The sequence below is a fragment of the Sapajus apella genome, unplaced genomic scaffold (assembly GCF_009761245.1).
Source record: "Sapajus apella isolate SASKATOON/1434 unplaced genomic scaffold, GSC_monkey_1.0 scaffold48, whole genome shotgun sequence".
NCBI lineage: Eukaryota > Metazoa > Chordata > Mammalia > Primates > Cebidae > Sapajus > Sapajus apella.
The window spans coordinates 18,102,560-18,125,278 of record NW_022436988.1 but is presented as its reverse complement, the minus strand read 5'-3'; the positions used below and the strand labels follow the sequence as shown (position 1 = coordinate 18,125,278).

The following is a 22,719-nucleotide window of genomic DNA, read 5'->3' as shown; positions in this document are numbered from 1 at the left end:
CCCGGCCCGAAAAATGTCACTTTCACATCACCCCCCACCCCCCCCAAGTGCTTTTTCTCAAACACAGTAAGTCTAGGAGGGGAAAACTCGCTGTACTGGAACTCTGGCAGCCCTTTTACAATTCAGAATGTCACTGTGACCCTGAAACATCAGCAGATGAAACACAAAGGGGAATGCTGACCTCAATTTGACTCATAAATCATTTTTAAAGATCCTGGAAAGAAAAGAAAAAAAGAAAACAATCTGACCCAAGGAGGCTGGCCAGGTAGGTATATTTATCTTACATTCAGTTGGACCAAAGCCCCAGGGCTTAATTGCACTGTTACCTGTTCTCTGGATTTCTTATGCATCAGTTAGGTTATAACCAGTCCACATGCTTCATGCACTTCTCCACTTGATTGGCAATCCAGACCGATAAGCACTGGTTTTATTTATGGTGGGACTGCCCATAATCTTGCTCCACAGTGAAGTACTTCTGTAGGCAGCTTTTTGCTTATGATAAAGTAAAAGTGGCAGCACTGATACACATCAACAGAAATGGAATCTTTTGTAGGGTGCCTTTGAAGTGGACCTGCCCATATAAAAGACCTAAAAATGGGTAGTAAATTACCTCTCTGCAAGTCACATTAAATAACATCCGCTGAATAAATCAAAGGTCATGGTTTTCGTGTAAAGACAAGCCTTCTTTTCCACCAGTGTAAAAAACATATACATATCAGATTCAACAAAGAACTGTACCAGGCCCTGATTATGAGGAGGTGGGAGAAAATCTTATTTTCACTTCTCTTTCAATCACTGGTTCCTGAAGTTGGAGAGGGAAAAAAAAAAAAAAAAAAAAAAACATTTTTCCCGGTCCCTGGCATTAAACCCAGTCTTTTGGGGAGGGAGGGAGGATTGCTTGAGATCAAGACCAGCTTGGGGAACATAGCGAAACCCTTTCTCTAAAAAAAAAAAAAAAAATTAGACAGGCATGGTGGTGCACACCTGTAGTTCCAGTGACTTGGGAAGCTGAGGTGGCAGGATGGCTTGAGCCGGGGAGGTCAAGGCTGCAGTGCGCTATAATCATGCCATGGCGCTCCAGCCTGGAGGACAGAACAAGACTCCGTCTCAAAAAAATAAAAATGAAAAACCTATTTCCAATAACTTCTTGTACCCCTTTCCCTGACTGATTCACAATGTCCAGGGGCAGAGCCAGAGACCTGTGCGTTTTACAGTTTCCATTGTACACTGAAGGCAGTCAACATCAGCGCGCCAGCTCAATCATGATGTCCAGCCTTAAGCCCTGCAGTCGCGAATCCGTTTTAGTTTAGCAAATGTCGCCCTCTAGTGGAATAAATTATGTCCCAAAAAAGGAGTTTGCCTGTCTGATTTGTGTTTAAAACCCTTCAAAATCTTATTTAAAAATGCTTGTGAGGTTGATTTGCAGATAGCTATTTAGTGAGAAGATAGATACCTTTGAAGGAGGAGACTTGAAAGAAAAATCTAGTGAAACCAGAAAGGTCATGGTTAAGAGCTCCAGTAACATTTCAAAGGAACAGTATCTTTAGCAGAATAAATCAAGTCAGATTTTTTTTCAGTGATATCGTTGTGGCTGCTACTTCCAGAACTGAACTTACAAAATGTGTGTAGTTCTGGGATAAATATTAATACAACAATACTGGGGCCAGGCGCTGTGACTCATACCTGTAATCCCAGCACTTTGGGAGGCTGAGGCAGTGGATATCTTGAGCCTAAGAGTTTGAAACCAGTCTGGGCAACATAGTGACACCTTGACCCTACGAAAAAAATAATTAGCCAGGTGTGGTGGTGCACACCTGTAGTCGCAGCTACACTGCAAGCTGAGCTGGGAAGATCACTTGAGCCTGAGAGGTGGGGGCTGCAGGGAGCTGAGATCGCACCACTGCACTCCAGCCTGGGCAGCCGAGCGAGACCCTGTCTCAAACCAAATAAACAAACAAAAAACAATGAAGCAAGAGTCTCTGACAGCAAGCTGAATTCTTATCTCCTTCCTGCTCTTATGTTTAAGGGACGTTTTAAAAGCTGTTCTCATTGTTGAGCACTTTGGATATTAGGTAACTAGAACTTTGGCTTTTCCTGTTCTAGGATGACTGGATTTGAAAAGATTGTGACACGCATTCTAAGAACTTCCCTTCACCACAGAATCCCATCCACTACACACTTTCTTATTTCTTTTTTTTTTTTTTAACATACCATAAGGAGTAAAAAGTGATTATTTCTTATTTTTTTTTATTGGCTGTTTGCTGTTTGGAAATGTGCAACTACATGCTTTATGACATCACCTCGTCTTCTCTTTACTCTAAGACCATGACCTTTGCCTTATGTAGTGGATGTCACTTAATTTTTTTTTAAGAGACAAGACCCTTTCCCCGCTACCTGGCACCCGTCACTCACCACCCCACTCCCAGATTCTACCCTGTGGGGTAACTTAGGCTAATCCTGACTCATTATTTGTTCACTTGTCTCTGGGTGTTGTATTCCACACCCACTTGTGCCAAGTCTATACGCCGCCACAGAAAGTATCCAGTGTTCCCAGTTTATAGTACATTAATATTCTCAAAAGGCCAAGGCAGCACCGAGATGGAAATGGCCATCTCTCAAAGTGCCTCCACTTCCTTGCTGGCTAGTCCTCCTAATCCCCTGAGGTCTGGCTTAATTCCACAGAACTCTCTGGAAACTTCTTTCAGGCAGCTCATAAACATACTTCCTCTTGTAAAATCCCCTTGGACCTGATTCCTGGGTTATTTCTTTTCCCCCCCACCGGACCTCTTTTTGATTCAGATCTATTATGGGTTCTTTCCTCTTGAACTTTTCTTCCTTGGACATTACCATTTTCTGGCTTTCCTCCTATGTCTCTGCTTTTTTCCCCCTTCCAGATTCTGTGTGTTTTTTTGCAGGGGGTGGAGGTGGGGTTTGCGTCAGGGTTTCGGGCTATTGCCCAGGCTAGAGTGCAGTGGCACCATCTCAACTCACTGCAACCTCTGCCTCCCAGGCTGAAACCCCCAGGAGCACACCATCCTCTCATCTCAGCCTCCAGAGTAGCTGGGATCATAGATACACATTACCACACCTGGCTAATTTTTGTATTTTTTGTAGAGGCCAGGGGAGTGGGTCTCCCTTTGTTGCCCAGGATGGTCTCAAACTTATGAGCTCAAGCAATTGGCCCACCTCAGCCTCCCAAAGTTGGGATTCAGCCTGGCACAGTGGCTCATGCCTATAATCCTAGCACTTTGGGAGGCCAAGGCAGGTGGCTCACCTGAGGTCAGGAGTTCAAGACCAGCCTGGTCAACATGGTAAAACCCTGTTTGTGCTAAAAATACCAAAATTAGTCAGGCATAGTAGCAGACACCTTTAGTCCCAGCTACTTGGGAGACTGAGGCAGGAGAATCACTTGAACCCCAGGAGGCAGAGGTTGCAGTGAGCTGAGATTGTGCCATTGCACTCCAGCCCGGGCACCAAGAGTGAAACTCCATCTCAAAAAACAAAACAAAACAAAACAAAACAAAAACAAAGGAAACTTCCTAATTAAAAAATATTTCCCCAAAAGAAAGGAAACATACACCCACACAAAAACTTGTACACAAATGTTCATGGCAGCATTATTCATAATAGTCCAAAAGTGAAATCAACCCAAGTGTCCATCACCTGAAATGGATAAACAAAATATGGCATTATCTATTTAATGGAATATTTGGTAATTGACAAGCATTGGAATATTGATACATGCTCCGATAGGGATGAACTTTGAGGACGTTTTGCTTAGCGAAAGAAGCCAGTCATAAAAGACCATATATTGTGCTATTCTGTTTATATAACATGCCCAAATCTAGAAAAACGGAAAGTAGATACGTGGTTGTTTAGGGCAAGAAGCAGATGGGGAAGACTAGAGATTGATGATAAAGGGGTGTGGATTTCTTTTTGGGTTAATGAAAATATTTTGAAGTTGATTGTAATGATGGAGGCACAACTCTGTTAATACACCAAAGCCACTGAATTTGTACTTCATTTATTTTCTTTGAGATGAAGTTTCAGTTTGTCGCCCAGGCTAGAGTGCAGTAGTGTGATCATGGCTCATTGCAGCCTCAACCTTCCGGGCTCAAGCAACTCTCCCACTTCAGCCTTCTGAGTAGCTGGGACTACAGGCGCACCGCCACCATGCCTGGCTAAAGTTTTTTATTATTTGTAGAGATGAGGTCTCACTATGTTGCCCAGGTTGGTTTCAAACTCCTCGGCCCAAGCGAGCCTCCCACCTTGTCCTCCTAAAGTGCTGGGATTACAGGCATGAGTCATGGTGCCCAGCCTGAAGTTGTACTTAAATGAATGCACTGCATGGTATGTAAATTATTCTTCAGTAAATATATTATAAAAATGTAAATGGTCTACATGCCAGGTAAAAGGCTGAAATGACCGAGCTGAAAAAAATCAAGACAATTATATGATGTCTGCCAAAATTAAACTTCAAATACAAAGTCATAGGTAAGCTAAAAGTGAAAAGATAGAGAAAAATAAGATAGACCTTGTGAAACCAATCGTAAGAAAGTTGGAAAGGTTATACTGACACTGGACAAATTGACTTTAACACAATGAATGTTACCAGAGATAAAACGGGACGTTTCACAATGATAAAACAGTCCATTTAGGAACAAAACATAGTGATCCTAAACACCTAGATGTAAACACCTAAAAACAGTTTGAAAACACATGAAGCAAAAATTGAAACAACTGATGGGTGAAAAAAATAAACCCACAATTCGATTAGATTTCAACATTCATCTGCTGATAGAATAAGTAGGCAGAAACTAACTAACTGATAAGATTTTCAGCCTCTGTGTTACTGACATTTTTGGCCAGATAATTTTTCTAAGATTTATTTATTTATTTATTTATTTATTTACTTATTTGAGATGGAGTCTCACTCTGTCCCCCAGGCTGGTGTGCAGTGGAGGGACCTTGGCTCACTGCAACCTCCACCTCCTGGGTTCAAGTGATTCTCCTGCCTCAGCCTCCTGGGTAGCTGGGACTACAGGTGTGCCACCATGCCTGGCTAATTTTTGTATTTTTAGTAGAGGCAGGGTTTGCCATGTGGGCCAGGCTATTCTTAAACTCCTGACCTCAGGTGATCCACCCACCTTGGCTTCCTGAAGTGCTGGGATTACAGGCATGAGCCACCACACCTGGCCAAGTTTTATTTTAGTTGTAATTGACCAGCTCAGTCTTTGTTGTGGGGGCTATCTTGTGCATTGTGGAATGTTTAGCAGCAAGCCGAGTGCAGTGGCTCACACCTGTAATCCCAACACTTTGGGAGGCCAAGGTGGGTGAATTGCTTGAGTCCAAGAGTTTGAGACCAGTCTAGGCAACATGGTGAAACCACATCTCTACAAAAATAAATAAATAAATATACATATATATGAATGTTTAGCAGTATCCCTAGTCTGTATCTGTATGAGTTACCTAGGGCTGCCATATCCATGTACTGCAACCTGGGTGGCTCAAAACAACAGGAATCTATTCTATCACCACTCTGGGGCTAGAAGTCTGAGAATAAAATGTTGGCAGGGCCACGCTTTCTCTGAACCCTCTAGGGAAGGGTCCTTCTATGCGTGTTCCATCTTCTGGGAGCCCCAGGTATTCCTTGGCTTGTGACAGTCTAACTCTAATCTCTACCTCTGTCCTCAAACGGCTGTTTTCTCCTTGTGTGTGTCTGTGTCCAAATTTCCTGCTTCTTCTAAGCACACCAGTCAAACTGGATTAGGGCCCATTCTATGAACTCACATTGATTATATCTGTAAAGACCCTGTTTCCAAATAAGGTCACATTCACAGGTGATGGGGGTTAGGGTTACAATATATATATATATTTTGACACAAGAGTCTCACTGTGTCGCCCAGGCTAGAGTGCAGTGGCACAATCATGGCTCACTGCAGCATCTAACTCCTGGGCTCAAGTCATCCTATTGCCTCAGCCTCCCAAGTAGCTGGGACTACAGGCACGTGTCACTGTGGCTGGCTTCTTTTTTTTCTTTTCTCCTTTTTGAGAAGGAGTCTTGCTCTGTCACCCAGGCTGGAGCTTGGCCAACATGGTGAAATCCTGTCTCTACTAAAAATACAAAAAAAAAAAAAAATTAGCTGGGCATGGTGGCGTGTGCCTGTAATCCCAGGTACTTAGGAGGCTGAGGCATGAGAATTGCTTGAACCTGGGAGGCAGAGGTTGCAGTGAGCCGAGATTGCCCCTTGCACTCCAGCCTGGGCAATGGAGTGAGACTCTGTCCTAAATAAATAAACAAATAAATATTTAAAAATATAGATTATTGGCCGGGCGCGGTGGCTCAAGCCTGTAATCCCAGCACTTTGGGAGGCCGAGGCGGGTGGATCACGAGGTCAAGAGATCGAGACCATCCTGGTCAACATAGTGAAACCCCATCTCTACTAAAAATACAAAAAATCAGCTGGGCATGGTGGCGCATGCCTGTAATCCCAGCTACTCAGGAGGCTGAGGCAGGAGAATTGCCTGAACCCAGGAGACGGAGGTTGCGGTGAGCCGAGATCGCGCCATTGCACTCCAGCCTGGGTAACAAGAGCGAAACTCCGTCTCAAAAAAAAAAAAAAAAAAAAAAAAAAAAAAAATATATATATATATATATATATATATATATATAGATTATTTCCAAGTGCAAGATAGAACATATGCTGGGCAATAAAAGAAGTCTCAATATGATAGCCAGCCTCTAAGACGGCTCCCCCAAATCCCTAATTCCTGGTATTCATGCCCTCATGTAATCCTTGCCCATATGGTACCAGGGTTGGTCTAAGTGACCAACAGAATGTGGGAAGTGATGGTGCCCCTTTCACGACTGGATTATAAAAGACATCACAGCTCGTGTTCCCCGCATCTTCCCCACCTCTCAGGAGCACTTACTCTTCTGAATGCCGGCCAACTGCCATGTCACAAGTGGTGTGAAGGTGAGGCCCACAGCATATGAATGAGGCCGGAAGTGGATGCTCCAGTCAAGCCTACAGACCTGGGTGACATCCTGATTGCAGCCTCATAAGAGACCCTACGCCAGAATCACTGCACTAAGGTGTTCCCCAATTTCTGACTCACAAGAGCCGTGAGATAATAAATGCTGGTTGTTTTAAACTACCAGGCTCCAGGGTAATTAATTTGTTATGCAGTAGTAAATAAGTTAATACACAAAATAATTAAAAGGATTGAAATTATACAGATCATATTCTCTGATCACCAACAGAATTAAAGTAGATATTAGTAAAATAAGGTATCTAGAAAATTGCATTTTTTTTTTTTTTTTGAGATGGAGTCTCGCTCTGCTGCCTAGGCTGGAGTGCAGTGGCGCCATCTCGGCTCACTTCAGCCTTCTGGGTTCAAGCGATTCTCCTGCCTCAGCCTCCCTAGTAGCTGATATTATAGGCGCCCGCCACCATGCCTGGCTAATTTTTTGTATTTTTGGTAGAGACAGGGTTTCTCCATGTTGGCCAGGCTGGCCTCAAACTCCTGACCTCAGGTGATCCACCTCCTTGGCCTCCCAGAGTGCAGGGATGACAGGCGTGGGCCACCCCGCCCGCCGCTATTTGGATATTAAACATCATTCTTCTAAATAACCCATGGGCCTTTCCTGCCTCTACTACTTCCAGGGCACCTGTGAAAAAGCTTGTGATGAGGTGGGGTAAAAAATAGAAGCCAGTTGTCAAGTTCACCTTTGATTGTACCCACCCCATAGAAGATGGAATCAATTTACAAAAAATTTAAAAATTACAAAAATTTATTAAAATAATTTTAGTAAAATAAAATTTAAATTAATCAAAATTGCATTTCTATATACCAGCAATGAACTCTTGGAAACTGAAATTTAAAAACACTCTCATCGCCAGGCGCGGTGGCTCATGCCTGTAATCCCAGCACTTTGGGAGGCCAAGGCGGGTGGATCACGAGGTCAAGAGATCGAGACCATCCTGGTCAACATGGTGAAACCCTGTCTCTACTAAAAATACAAAAAATCAGCTGGGCATGGTGGCACGTGCCTGTAATCCCAGCTACTCGGGAGGCTGAGGCAGGCGAATTGCCTGAACCCACGAGGCGGAGGTTGCGGTGAGCCGAGATCGCACCATTGCACTCCAGCCTGGGTAACGAGAGCAAAACTCCGTCTCCAAAAAATATAAAAAAAAAAAAAAAAACCCTCTCATCTTAGAAGCTTGACTAAAAAATAAAATAAAAACAGTATCATTCATGATAGCATTGTAAATTAAATCCTAAGGGATAAATTTCACATAATATATGCCAGATTGTACAATGAAAACTATGACATTGCTGTGGGAAATGAATAAGACTTTTTTTTTTTTTTTTTGAGACAGAGTCTCACTCTGTCACCCAGGCTGGAGTACAGTGGCTTGATCTCAGCTCACTGCAAACTCCACCTCCCAGGTTAAAGCAATTCTCCTACTTCAGCCTCCCGAGTAGCTGGGACTACAGGCATGCCCCACCACACCCAGCTAATTTTTGTATTTTTAGTAGAGACAGGTTTTCACCATGTTGGCTAGGATGATCTTGATCTCTTGGCCTCGTGATCAGCCCACCTCGGCTTCCCAAAGTGCTGGGATTACAGGCATGAGCCACGATACCCGGCCATGAATAAGACTTAAATAAATGAAGAAATAGACTGTGTTCACAGGATGAAAGACTGAGTGTTGTTAAGATGTCAATTATTCCCAAATTGATCTACAGATTCAACACAATTTCAGGCAAAATTCCAACAGGTCTTTTGTAGAAATTGACAAGCTGATTCTAAAATGTTTCTGGAAATACAAACAACCTAAAATAGCCAAAAGAATTTGAGAAAGGACAAAGTTAGAGATCTTGTATATCTGATTTTAAGACGTACTATAAAACAACAGTAATCAAGGGTATGATATTGGCATAAGGATAAATAACAGTGTAAAAGAAGATACTGTTCAGAAACAAACCCACTCATACATGATCAATTGCTTTGTTTGACAAACATGACCAGATAATTTAAGTAAAAGGATATTCTCTTCAACAAATGGTGCTGGAACAAGTGAATATCCATATACAAACAACTGAACCTAACTCTTGTCTCACACTGGACACAAAAGTTAACTTGAAAAAGATAATAGACCTGAATGTGAGAACACTATCAAACTTCTAACAGAAGTCATAAAAGAAAAATCTGTATCAGGCAAAGATTTCTTAGATATGAAACCACAAGCACTATCTATAAAATAAAAATCAAAAAACTAAAAACATCTCCTCTTTGAAAGACATTGTCAAGAAAATAAAAAAGCAGGACTGGGCACAGTGGCTCATGCCTATAATCCCAGCACTTTGGGAGGCTGAGGCAGACGGATCACTTGAGGTGAGGAGTTTGAGACCAGCTTGGCCAACATGGTGAAACCCCATCTCTACTAAAAATACAAAAATTAGCTGGGCATAGTGGTGCATGCCTGTAATCCCAGCTACTCAGAAGGCTGAGGCAGGAGAAATGTTGAACCCAGAGACAGAGGTTGCACTGAGCTGAGATGGTGCCATTGCACTCCAGCCTGGTCGACAGAGTGAGACTCTGTTTCAAAAAAAGAAAGAAAGAAAAGAAAAGAAAACGAAAAAGCAGGCTGGGTACAGTGGTTCATGCCTGTAGTCTCAGCACTTTGGGAGGCAGAGGCAGGCAGATCACGAGGCCAGGCGTTTGAGACCAGGCTGGCTAACATGGTAAAATTCCGTCTCTACTTAAAAATACAAAAATTAGCCAGGTGTGTTGGTGTGCACCTGTAATCCCAGCTAACTGGGAGGCTGAGGCAGGAGAATCACTTGAACCTGGAAGATGGAGGTTGCAGTGAGCTGAGATCAAGCCACTGCACTCCAGCCTGAGTGACAGAGCAACACTCTGTCTCAGAAAAAAAAAAAAAAAAAGACTTTACGCAAATGTTCATAACAGCTGTATTCTTACTGACCAAAACCTGCAAACAACCCAAATTCCATAAATACATGAATGGAAAAATGGGGTTGTAGCATATGTAACAAAAAGGAATGAATTACTGACCTGATAATATGTATAAAGCCAGGTGTGGTGGCTCATGCCTATAATCCCAGAGAGCCCGGAAGCCAAGGCAGGAGGATCCCTTGAAGCCAGGAGTTCAAGACTAGCCTAGGCAACATAGTGAGACCCTATATCTACAAAAAAAAAAAAAATTAGCTGGGCCTGGTGGTGTGCACCTCCAGCTACTTAGGAGGTTAAGGCAGGAGGATTACTTGAGCCCAGATGTTCGAGGCTGCAGTGAGCTATGACTGCACCACTGCACTCCAGCCTGGGAGACACAGCAAAAGCCTGACTCTTAAAAAAAAAAAGTGGGGCAAGGGGAATGAATCTCAGAAACATCAGATTGAGTGAAAGGATCCAGACACAAAAGTTTGATTGATTCCATTTACAAGAATTCCATTTTACAAGAATTTTGATTCCATTTGCAGGAATATCTAAGATAGGCAAAACAATCAGTGGTTGCCTGCTTAGTGGTTGATGGCAGCAGGGACTGACTACAAAGAGACACGAGGGAAGTTTTTGGAGTGATGAGAATATTCTATGTCTAGATTGTGGGGGAGGCTCACAAGTATACATATTTGTAAAAATCCAGGGAAATGGACACTTAAAATGGATACAAAAGGAGATACACTACTGGTTCCTGGAAAAGCATATGAAAAGACGCTCAGCATCTTCAGTTATCTGAAAAATGTAAATTAAAACCCCTATGAGCTACTACTACACATCCACCAACATGGCTAATATTAGAGTGGCAATACCATTCAGGGAAAAGGCCTATGCAGAAAAAATAAATAAAAATAAAGAGAAAGAAATTAAGTGGCAATACCAACCATTGACTGGGCACATAAAGTTGATTTTTTTTGTTTGTTTTTAAGATAAAGTTTCACTCTTGTCGCCCAGGCTGGAGTGCAATGGCGTGATCTGGGCTCACTGTAACCTCCGCCTCCCAGATTCAAGCGATTCTCCTGCTTCAGCCTCCCAAGTAGCTGGGATTTCAGGTGTGCACCACCACGCCCAGCTAATTTTTATATTTTTAGTAGAGATGAGGTTTCGCCATGTTGGCCAGGCTAGTCTTGAACTCCTGACCTAAGGTGACCCTCTTGCTTCGGCCTCCCAAAGTGCTGGGATTACAGGCGTGAGCCACAGTGCCTGGCCTAAAGTTGATTTTTAAAAGAGCACCTATAGAACAGAAAACATGATTGCAAATGGATTAATTATCATATAAAAATATTAAACCCTGTTAAAATTCAAACTACAATGAGATACTGTTTGATACTTACCATGCTGACAATATCAAGAATTGGCAAAGGTGTATGCCAACATGGAAGTGCAAATTAGGGCACCCAGTTCAGGAAATAATTTGCTGTTATTTAGAAAGTTGAAAATGTGTCTACCCTGCTGCCCAGCAGTTATGCTCCTACACACATACCCTGAAAGAAGTCTTGCATACACACAAGAATACCTGAAGCAGCTTTGATTGTAAAAGTAAAAACTAGAAACCATTATAAAAATCCAACATAGGCTGGGCACGGTGGCTCACACCTTCAATCCCAGCACTTTGGGAGGCCAAGGCAGGCAGATCACCTGAGGTCAGGAGCTCGAGACCAGCCTGACCAACATGGTGAAATCTCATCTCTACTAAAAATACAAAAATTATGCCATTCATGGTGGCACAGGCCTGTAATCCCAGCTACTTGGGAGGCTGAGGAAAGGAGAATTGCTTGAAACCAGGAGGGGGAGGTTGCAGTGAGCTGAGATCATGCTACTACACTCCAGCCTGGGTAACAGAGCAAGACCCTTTCTCAAAAAAAAAAAAAAAATCCAACATAAAGAGATATACATGTAAAGTGCAGTGGACAATGTAATTACAACACAATTAAGGTTGAATAAATATTTTATGCCATGTTTGTACATGGTAGTGAAAACATCTTCATTTCAACAATCTGTGGAACGCTTATAAAAACTGATATTTTAGGTCACAAAGAAAACTTTCATACATTGCCCAATGCAGAAAGTGTACCACAATGTAGTAAGTGTTGAGATAACAAAAGTTAAAACAGAAACAAAATAAATAATCTAGAGGTTACTAAACATTTGTCAAAATCATTACTGCTTTGGATTAAAGAGGAATCTTTTTTTTTTTGAGATGGAGTCTCACTTTGCTGCTCAGGCTGGAGTGCAATGGCTCGATCTCTACTCACTGCAACCTCCACCTCCTGGGTTCAGGCGATTCTCCTGCCTTAGCCTCCCAAGTAGTTGAGATTACAGGTGCCTGCCACCCTGCCTGGTTAACCTGGCTAATTTTTTATATTTTTAGTAGAGACAGGGTTTCGCCATGATGGCCAGGCTGTTGAACTTCTGACCTCAGGTGATCAGCTGTGATAAGCTGTGATAAGCCACAGAGCCCGGCCAAAGAGAAATTTTTTGAATTTAAAGTCTATACAGAAAATAACGAAAGTAAGAGCCCATTCAACTGCAAACTCAGAGGGTGAAATGCTTTATTGCCCAAAAAAAAAAAAAAAAAAAAAAAAAAAGCATTTTCCGTATTAAGAGGAAAAAAGGAAAAGAATTCCCAAGGAAAGCAGGGAGGCAATAAAGATAATCAGCGATTGTAACTGCTCGTGTACTCAGCAAATTCTCGTTCATCCACCTGTATTTCCGGTGAATGGGCTCAATCAACTCTGCGAAGCTTTCCCTAAATTAGACTTTCTGTCTTTTGGGCTTCTACAGTAGGCTATTCATATCTCTATTTTAGCATTTATTAAAGTTTTGCAGTCCCAGGAAGTTTTCCACATCACCCCTGTCCTTTAAAAACCTTTGTTTACCACTTAGAATGTGCCAGGCAATTGGCATTAATTCACCCCCCCCCCTTTTTTTTTGGCAGTGGAGGGAGTATTCCTAATTTCCAGAAATTGAGGCTGAGAAAAGTTAAGAGCGCAAGGTCACAGAGCGAATGCATCACAAAATCAGGATGTGGCGCAGATCCGTCCACTTTCAATACAAGCTCTTTCTACTACAACAGGTTACGTTGCACTCGAGGGCAGTTTTCAACTTTACATTCTCAACTCCTAGCTCCTGGTACAGAACATGTCACACAAGTTAGGCATCACTTGTGCCCTGCTCTTGGTAAAGTTTTCTTTTGTGTACTGCACAGAGAGGCGTTCAATAGCAGCTGGCGTTGGAGACACTGAAACGCAAAACGATTTAAGAGATTGAGCGACTCCCATCTCTATGGTTGGTATGTGACCCATCTAGCCTCTGGAGGACTCAGCAAGCACGACCAATTACCACACAACTTGACACGTACGTGCTCGCAAATTGAACTTGCTATTGGTTAATGGAGGTAAAGCCCGCCCACCAGCTCCGGGCGGCCCCTTTAAGAGAAAGCCGCCGCCGTTTTTTCAGCCTTTCAGAGACTGCAGAGCCCGGAAGGTAAACTTGTTGTGCTTGGCGGGCCTTATGGTTGGGTGGGCCCCGGAGCTCTGGCGGGTGGCCGGCCTGCCGTGATGACTTTCCAATTAAAGCACGTGTTAGACTGCTGACGCAGGTGATGCGAACTGGAGTCTGAGCCGGCCAGAGCAGAGCTGGGAGGGGGCGGCCGCGCGCGGGCGCACACACACCCGCGCGCACATCCGCTCACCCATCCGCTGTCATTCTTGCAGATCCCAGCTGAGGACGTCGGATCTCATCGTCCATGCTGCTTTGCCACGCCATTCCCCTCAATAAAGTGGTTTGCTCTCAACCTTGGTGTCGGTGTGTGCTGTGGGCGGCGCGCTGTCTTTGAGCCCCCGCCGCGCCTCGGAGTAGCGCCGGGGGTCAATCTGCAGCGCCAGAGCACGTGCTTGCGCATAACTGGGGCCGCCTGCTCCCTCCGCCGGCGGCCCTTTTAACCGCGAGCTACAATAAATAACCTGGCTGCCAGGCTGAGCAGTTTTCCAGGTATTTGCCACGACAGGCCTCATCCCGTAATACCAAGGCTGAAATGGCGTGTTGGGGGAGTGATGGCTGACAGAGATACTCAGACTCCGCTGCGTAGTGAGTGCCCCTCTGTGCTCCCATACGTTCCCCAGTCCAGCCGTCCGAGTGCATGGTGCGTGCTGTGCCTATGTCCTATGTCCCAAGCTGTCGTGTCTGCCATCCGACGTGCAGGGGTTAGTTGAAGTTTGCGTGGAATGGCGTCTGCAGGGCCACTGTGTACTTTAAACAGATTCGGTATGGAACTGCATGAGTTAACTCCTGGCTAAAGGGTAATAGACCTGTTTACAAATAATCACCATACAGGAGTACTGTGTGACAAGCATGGGACTAAAGCTATGGGAAGGTCAATCTGTCATGCCTAAACAGCTCAAAATTATAGGGCGGTTGTGAAATCTAATTCATTTTATATGTAGCTGGGCCCAACATAGACACCTCATAACCAGTCCAGATTCTATGGTTGGTAGAAGAGCTTCTACAAAATATCCAGTGAAATGTGCATCAGTTCCTGACTACAAGGCAGCAACGGTGGGCAAGGATGCATGTGTGCGTTCACTACTTGGGCATTAGATGGTGTCCCGAATTAAGATCACTAGACGATGAAGGGTGTAAACTCCAGCCCAGGAGCACCACGGCCCTACACGCTCAGTTAGGAACTTTATATTCTGTTGTAAAAACGCGCGCTTTGAATGAAGAGACCTTCCAAACAGGCTTTGTGTGAGCAACATGGCTGTTTATTCACCTGGGTGCAGGTGGGCTAAGGCCATAAAGGGCATTAGCAAAGGGCAGTAGAATAGGAGTTCATTTTATAGGTTTGGGTAGTTTTTTCTGGGGGGGGGGGGGGGGTGTTGCAGAGTAAGTTTAGTTAACAGTGGTGGGGTTGGGTGAGAGGTATGTACATTATTATAAGAACAGTTAAGATTGCAGGGTTGGATGAGGGGCTTTGTCTGGGGAAGCTCTGCTGGGCGATCAGGGACAATGGCGAACACAGGCAGCGGATGGGAGACTTCAGCCGAGGCAAGCAGGACTTCAGGCTCCAGGCTTGCATATGGACACCTGACAGATTCTTTAAATGGGGGATGAGGATGATGGCACATAGTTTGTAGGATGTGATGACAGCCTTGGGCAGTGATCAACCCAGTAAATGAAAGCTGTGTTTGCCAGGCAAGGACCCAGGTGCTCTGTACTGATTTTATTGTGCCCCTATCTGAACAGGATTCATCAGAAATGACTTAGATGCTTATCTAGTATTTGACATGAGATATTTATTTTGTGAAACAATGCAAGCGATTTTCAATCCCCACATACTATTTAAGTGCAACACGGTACAGTCATATGTAATCTCTTTACACGATAGTGCATGTAGTCCGTAGCCTTTAGTTATTGCACAAAAATGATAAAGACCAGTGACCAGGACACGCAGACTGACTGGCAAATCGGCCTACACAATGAAAAATCAGAACAGTACACCAACTGGAATGGTCAAACAATTTAAGTCAAATGTTTTAATGGCGCAATTAAAATAAGGGTTCAAACATGTTTTCAATATATTAATTTCTTTAAAGTCATGTTCAGGCAAGGTGCTGTTTAAAAAACCACTACTAGCTTTGTCCACAGATTTAAGTTATCAAAAGTTACCCAAGGTAATTTTGAGGTTGAATGCAGCTTTAAACAATAAAAAAAATGATACTAGGTTTACTTCTCAAAGCAAATTATACAAGAGAGCCCCCAACCTTGTAAACTAAACATTCTGACACAAATGCACAAAATTAAGTTGGCAACATTAAGGAAAATCACATTACTTCTGAGATACAGCGTGTGATGTTGAGCAAACTTTTGGTCTTGACTCTTGAAATAATTTAAGAGCAGTTCTCAGTTTTGGCCATCAGGAAGGGAAACTGCCCATGGAACTCTCCCAAGCCAATCAGATTAACAAACCATTCAGAGTGCCATATAAAACCTGGAGGATACAGGAAATGCCAGATGGAAAAACTGACTCTGGCTTTCTGGCCCCACCCCAACCATATGAGGAACCATCCTGTCATTATGTGCAGTGTTTGATGTTTTCATGTATGTTCCTGTCTCATGAAAACACTGAAGATTAGCAACCAGGTGGTTGTACCTCATTGGTAAAAGGCTTGGGATGGTTTAATCTCATGGCTTTGCCTGATGTTCACATAAACCCCACTGTCCCTACCCAAGCTGACAGCGTGTTATTGTGTATGTTCTATGGCTACTTGCTTCCAAAATGCACAATTTAATGTGAAAAAAAGTATGTTGCTATGCCCATCTCTTCTGTCACCAAAATGAAAAGGCTCACAGAATTCCTCTCCCCACCCTCCAGACACATTGCACACTGACACATTCTCTGGAAGTGTGGAAGGCCGCGTATGAAGTGTAGAAGTGAAAAAGTCCCACTGTGCACCGGCTGCCTGAAGAAAAGCTTTGGAGTAGAGGAGGCAAGTTGCTCAGCTTTGCTCTTACTGTGCTCATTTGCTGCCACAAAAATGGGTAGACTTTTAAAAGCCATGGTGTGGGTCACCTGTAACTTCTGGATCCACCATGATTCTTCCACAGTCTCCTTTGCCAAATCAAAGCTTTGCAGCAGGCAAACCAGACATTTGTCACTGGATGCAGGGAATGACACCTCACAGTGGAATGGGCACTGGCAGGCAGGGGGCAGAAGCAGTCCTTTAAGAAACTGTAGCTGTGGCACAAGTAGAGGCCAGTGCTACAGTACAGATGGCGGCCAAGAACCCCACACGTCCAGCTCGATGTCACAATACGGGGAACATCCTACGTCACCCATCATGGCTGATCAGCAGCCTCCACAGGTGGGTCTTTCAGGAGACAGGAAGTGGAACGAGGGTCCATGGCTGAGTGCATTATAGGGATATAAACATCATCCATGTTTGGCATGACAAAAACTTTCTGTAGGAAGATATTAAAGAACAGCCATGTGGAAGAATGCCTTGCCAGGATGTCAGCCCTCCTTTGTTCTGATAATTTTAGGCATTGGACAAATTTTTTAAAATACATATAAAAACTTCCTATGGCCGGGTGTGGTGGCTCACGCCTGTAATCCAAGCACTTTGGAGGCCAAGGCGGGTGGATCACCTGAGGTCAGGAGTTCAAGACCAGCCTGACCAACATGATGAAACCCTATCTTAAAAAAAAGAAAAGCCGGGCGCGGTGGCTCACGCCTATAATCCCAGCACTTTGGGAGGCCGAGGCGGGTGGATCACGATGTCAAGAGATCGAGACCATCCTGGTCAACATGGTGAAACCCCGTCTCTACTAAAAATACAAAAATTCAGCTGGGCATGGTGGCGTGTGCCTGTAATCCCAGCACTTTGGGAGGCCGAGGCGGGTGGATCATGAGGTCAAGAGATCGAGACCATCCTGGTCAACATGGTGAAACCCCGCCTCTACTAAAAATACAAAAAAAATTAGCTGGGCATGGTGGTGTGTGCCTGTAGTCCCAGCTACTCAGGAGGCTGAGGCAGGAGAATTGCCTGAACCCAGGAGGCAGAGGTTGCGGTGAGCCGAGATCGCGCCATTGCGCTCCAGCCTGGGTAACAAGAGTGAACTCCGTCTCAAAAAAAAAAAAAGAAATTAAAACTTCCTATGTATTCCAAACTAATTCTCCCACCATACATAATTTAATTTAGAAAGATCTGAGGAATCATACTCGTGCACAGATACATGAATCATCTAATACACAGCTCAGGGGCAGAAGCAGCCTTTGATTTCATGTACATATAGTAAGATTATCCATATGCACTAATAAATACCCAACAATATTAAGAGAATTGGCTGAATCTGTCTGTTTACAGTATTTCCCAGTTACTATGTTTACAACATATATTGCATGTGAATTACCTTTTTATTAATAAATCCTAGCAACAAAATGTAAGCTAATGGCTGGGCACAGTGGCTCACGCCTATAATCCCAGTACTTTGGGAGACCAAGGCAGGTGATTACCTGAGGTCAGGAGTTCAAGACCAGCCTGGCCAACATGGTAAAACCCCATCTCAACTAAAAATACAAAAAAATTAGCTGGGTGTGGTGGTGCACACCTGTAATCCCAGCTACTCAGGAGGCTGAGGCAGGAGAATTGCTTGAACCCGGGAGGCAGAGGTTGCAGTGAGCCGAGATCGTGTCACTGCACTCCAGCCTGGGCAACAAGAGTGAAACTCCGTCTCAAAAAAAAAAAAAAAAAAGTAAGCTAATATTTTTCAAGCCAGAATCATACAAAGCGATAGAAGAAATCCTACTATAGTGAACACCCAAAGGATAATCAGTGACTGGTAGTCATGGTGCTCGGCCTAGTTGTTTCTAAAATAACTTTATATGTGAATCTCAGCAATGCATCCATCTTCAGTGATGCTCTCCAACAAAACCATAAATGAAAACAAGCAGGTCGCTATGGGGGGTGCAGCAGTTACTCTTCAACTTCCCAGCCTGTCTCAAAAATTCCAGGTACCAATCTCTGCCCCCTCTTCCCTTCTTTTATTCCTTGTAGCCCAATACCCCTAAAAGGAATAGGCCCACCCAGATTCCTAAAGTAGGTTCTAGGGATATAAGAAAAGGGAAAAAATATAAGGCATGATGTTTTTTCCCCTCACTAGGTTCAAAGTACTTTTCCATTTGGTGATGACATTAAGCTTTTTCAGAAATTGGTTATCAGTTATGTTTAATCTTTAGTTTTTAAATAAGAGGATTTTTTTAAAGGCAGTAACTCAAAATATACCAGTACAAAATGAATGTAGGTCTTCTTCAAAAGGTAAATTTCATTAAAAGTGAAAGTTTGCTAATCCATAAATCCCTGACAGATAACTGTGCTTCAAATATCTGATCAAAGTTTGATGAAAATAGCTCATCCCAGGGCCTCAGCTACACTATTACCTTTGGTGACCAAATGCAGAAAACCAAGCCTAGAGAGTAAGCTCTGACTTAATAAACTTCAAGACCACACTAGAAGCTACCCAGGGGAAGGAGAGGCCCGGTTCATCTTTGGACTCCCAGGGCAGCTGGTACCTGGCACACAGAAGGGTTTCCAGGAATGTTTGCTGAACCGAACAAACTGAGCAAGGTGAACGGCACACAAGAACAGGGAGCAACCTTCCTGACCACAGGCCGGGTGCTAGAGTTGGGGAACGCCAGGCCTTGCATGAGGGAAAACAAAGCCGAGAGTCCTAGCAGGCTTGCTGGTAACAGACGTCATCATTTTGCTCTGACCCACATCTTTTGGGTTTCCTCTGAATATGACTTTAATGTTTTATGGATAACTTTCAGGGCTTTGATACTGTACCTAAAATTGTGTTCCCATATTTGATCAAATGTATACTCTTGCAGGATGAAGGTCATCACTGGATTATCAAAAGAGGATCCTGACCCAGATGAAGTTCAGAACCTTGGTTCTACCCAGAGCTTCTATACTGGGTGTGAAATACTAGATAACACTGGAGGTTTACCTGAAATTCTTGCTCCAGTTTCTTCTCTATCCAATCTGTCACGTGAACTAAAGTTACTTCTCTCTCTCCAAGTTTTGGCCGAGCTTTTAGCTCCACATGTGGTGGCTTTCGGAAACCATACCTTTTTGAAGACAAGTAATAACCACATTTAGAAGCAAAGCAAGGAATGAGGCACTGACAGCAAACATTCCTCATTTACATGGAGCTTTATCACCACTTAAAATGTTCTTTTCAACCCAGGAGGCAGAGATTGCAGTGAGCAGAGATTGCACCACTGCACTCCAGCCTGGATGACAGAGAAAGACTCCATCTCAAAAAAAAAAAAAAAAAAAAAACCCAACTGAAGTCTGAAGTGTCAGTCTGATGAAGCCTATGAATCCTGTTCAGTATAATGTTTTAAATGCATAAAATGAGATACATAGTTTATTTTTAAACTGATTAAACTAAAATGTATTTATCAAAAAAAAAATGTTCTTTTCTTCTGAATATGCCCTCTAAAAATATTCCACACACACAGTAAGAATTGTGAACTCCCTGTGTGTCCTGGATGGTGTTAGGGCTGTGATGGATTCAGAACAGTTCTGACAAGCTGGGAAAGCCAGGAAGCACCACTGGAAAAGTCCAGGACCTGAGCATTGGTTTTTGTTTTTTTCTAAAATGGCAATAACCTTTTTTCTCACAATTTTTATAAAAGTAGTACATGTACATTACAAAAACAAAACATACATACAAGCAGATAAAGCAGAAAGTGAAAGCACACTGCCTCTCTCTGAATGTCATCCCCAAGAGAGGACCACTGAGAGAAGTGGGGTCAGCTCCCCTTACATTCTTCTGTGTACATGTCGGCTGGTAAGGTTCTAAACCTGTTTTTTCACCCCACACCTCAACACTATGCTTTTTATGACTTCCTGAGGGAGTAGACTGATGATCAGAACTGTTGGCAAGGTATCCAGACAAGACCCTGTGTGCTATCAACTATCTAAAACCTTAAATATGTCATGGACCAATGGCCTTTTAGAAATATAGTAAAAATGTCAAGTTGCCATAAATATTTCTAAACACTCTCAATACTATACTTATCTTTATGGATCAATAACATATAGTTCAGCATTTGAGGCACATCATGGGTAGCACTATCCTAGAGCCCTTTTATCTCCCTCTGAGCAGTGGCATTTATAACTGATAAACCTAAAGAACTGGCAGTAAGGAGAAGAAATGTATCAACTTTTACTATTAAAATTTTTTTAAGGTTTGAAAGACCATACAATAAGGTATTAACAGTGGTTACTTCTGGATGGTAATATGGGCTTTTATTTATTTTTCACTTTTTCCCAATCTCTCTCTTTTTTTTTTTTTTTTTTTTTTTACAATGAAAATATTACTTTAAGGCTGGGCGCAGTGGCTCACGCCTATACTCCTAGCACTTTGGGAGGCCGGGGTGGGTGGATCATGAGCTCAGGAGATTGAGACCAGCCTAGCCAACATGGTGAAATCCTGTCTCTACTAAAAACACAAAAATTAGCCGAGCATAGTGGTGCATGCCTGTAATCCCAGCTGCTTGGGAGGCTGAGGCAGAAGAATCGCTTGAACCCAGGAAGCAGAGGTTGTAGTGAGCCGAGATCGAGCCACTACACTCCAGCCTGGGTGACAGAGCAAGACTCTGTCTTAAAAAGAAAAGTAAAGAAAAGAAAAGATTACTTTAAAAAAAGTCTAAAAAGGTATTTTAAAGTTTTATTGGGCAATACCAGCATTACCATTAAATGGTTAGTCAATTCAAAAACCCTCGTGAATACCAAGGATATGTACTAGCATGTTGGTTTCACTCTATGATAGAACAGAGCTATATTTTTGTTATGAGCGTAGTTTATGGTACAATGAGATCTCTTATGTAATCGCTATTTATACTTATGCCCATTTTATGGGACTTAGCATGTCAATTTTAAATTGAGATTCACAGATGGTGATGCTGAACTCATGAGTAATTTATTTCAGTGATTCTCAACCCTGGCTTTATCACCCCTCACCCCTGAAATCCTGCAGGATGGGTCAGGCATATCTATATTTTTAGCAAGTCCCCAGGTGATTCTAACATGCAGCTAGGGCTGAGAATCAAGTCCTCAGACACCAGATGCACAAGCTCCTGACTCTGCAGTATTGAGGCCTAACTCAGGGAAGTCTCCCTAACTTCCCAGACTTTGCTGGATGTGTGATCCCCATCTTTAAAGTGGGGATAACAATGGCATCTATCTCAACAGGATGGTATAAGGACTAACTAGGTGATGCAATTACAACCCAGGCCAGGCAGAAAATAAAGGTGCTCTCTACAAATGACAGCTGTTATTACCGGCAGAACAGTTGGCTTTAGAGAGGAGGAAGACCAAGAATAGAAACAGCTTATCCAATAAACTTCATGTATCAGCTTTAACTTTTCCTACCATGTAACAATGAATCCTTGAATGTGAATTCACCTCTCATGGAAGAAAGTACCATCAGATTTACAGCTAATATTAAGGTCCCATGAAAAATGTTTGGAAGTGCTTCTGGCTGGGAAAAGGTACCTTCCATAACCTCAGGGTTAAGCAGACTGGGAGATTTGTGGCCATGCAATAAGAGGAATGGCTTGTTGTCCCTGAGGCCCTCTACGCACCATACTCGGTCAGTTGGGGGTGGTGGAATGTTGACCGCCAAGGTTCCTCTACATTCTTGTACTTCAACAGTGAGCAGCAGGGGTGTGTTGGAGACTTCTTCGATCTTCTTTTTAATAAACTCTGTCTCTGTTGCTTTTTGGAAATATTTTGACTTGGTAATTTTATCAACAAATCTCATAATCTTACTTGTTCGATGACCTCCAACGTACCTTCAAATGTGGAACACAAAGGGCGGTTAGCATGGACTTTGCTCTTTCACAGACAAAAACCTGTGGCTCTTCGTTCACCTTACTTTAGAGCAGCACTCGCTGTTTTGGATGGGGTGAGTCTGTGTTGGGATGGGGGCATCCTATGCTTTGCAGGGTGTTCAGCACCATCCCTGTTCTCTACCTGGCAGATGCTAGTACCATTCCCCTCAGTTACGACAATAAAAAATGTCACTAGACATTGGCAAATGTCCTCTGGGGGGGGCCAAATCACCCCCAGCTAAGAACTACTACTTTAGAGAAGGTGTAAATGTCTGAAGCAGCCCAAGTC

General features: G+C 43.3%; 1 protein-coding gene, 1 long non-coding RNA gene and 2 other non-coding genes across 6 annotated transcripts in view; 3 read left to right on the top strand and 1 right to left on the bottom strand.

Moving 5' to 3' along the window:
- The first annotated feature begins 13,313 nt into the window (after positions 1-13,313).
- On the top strand, positions 13,314-16,491 carry LOC116525810. The gene is made up of 3 exons (XR_004257833.1): positions 13,314-13,513; positions 13,744-14,116; positions 16,401-16,491. It is a non-coding gene; the product is annotated as an uncharacterized LOC116525810 (long non-coding RNA).
- LOC116525877 lies at positions 13,582-13,651 on the top strand. The gene has a single exon (XR_004257869.1). It is a non-coding gene; the product is annotated as a small nucleolar RNA SNORD104 (small nucleolar RNA).
- LOC116525881 lies at positions 13,853-13,986 on the top strand. The gene has a single exon (XR_004257873.1). It is a non-coding gene; the product is annotated as a small nucleolar RNA SNORA76 (small nucleolar RNA).
- Positions 15,302-22,719, bottom strand: part of TEX2 (testis expressed 2) — a 117,466-nt gene continuing 110,048 nt past the window's right edge. For 2 of the 3 annotated variants that reach the window (XM_032241981.1, XM_032241982.1), the window contains exons 10-12: positions 22,182-22,391; positions 19,535-19,655; positions 15,302-16,987 (exon numbers count right to left, since the gene is read on the bottom strand). In XM_032241981.1, the coding sequence (XP_032097872.1) occupies positions 16,865-16,987; positions 19,535-19,655; positions 22,182-22,391 (454 nt within the window). In that variant the 3' untranslated portion in view covers positions 15,302-16,864. Of the gene's footprint in view, positions 16,988-18,221; positions 18,632-19,534; positions 19,656-22,181; positions 22,392-22,719 lie in introns of those variants that run through there. The other variant, XM_032241983.1, reaches the window with a different exon arrangement.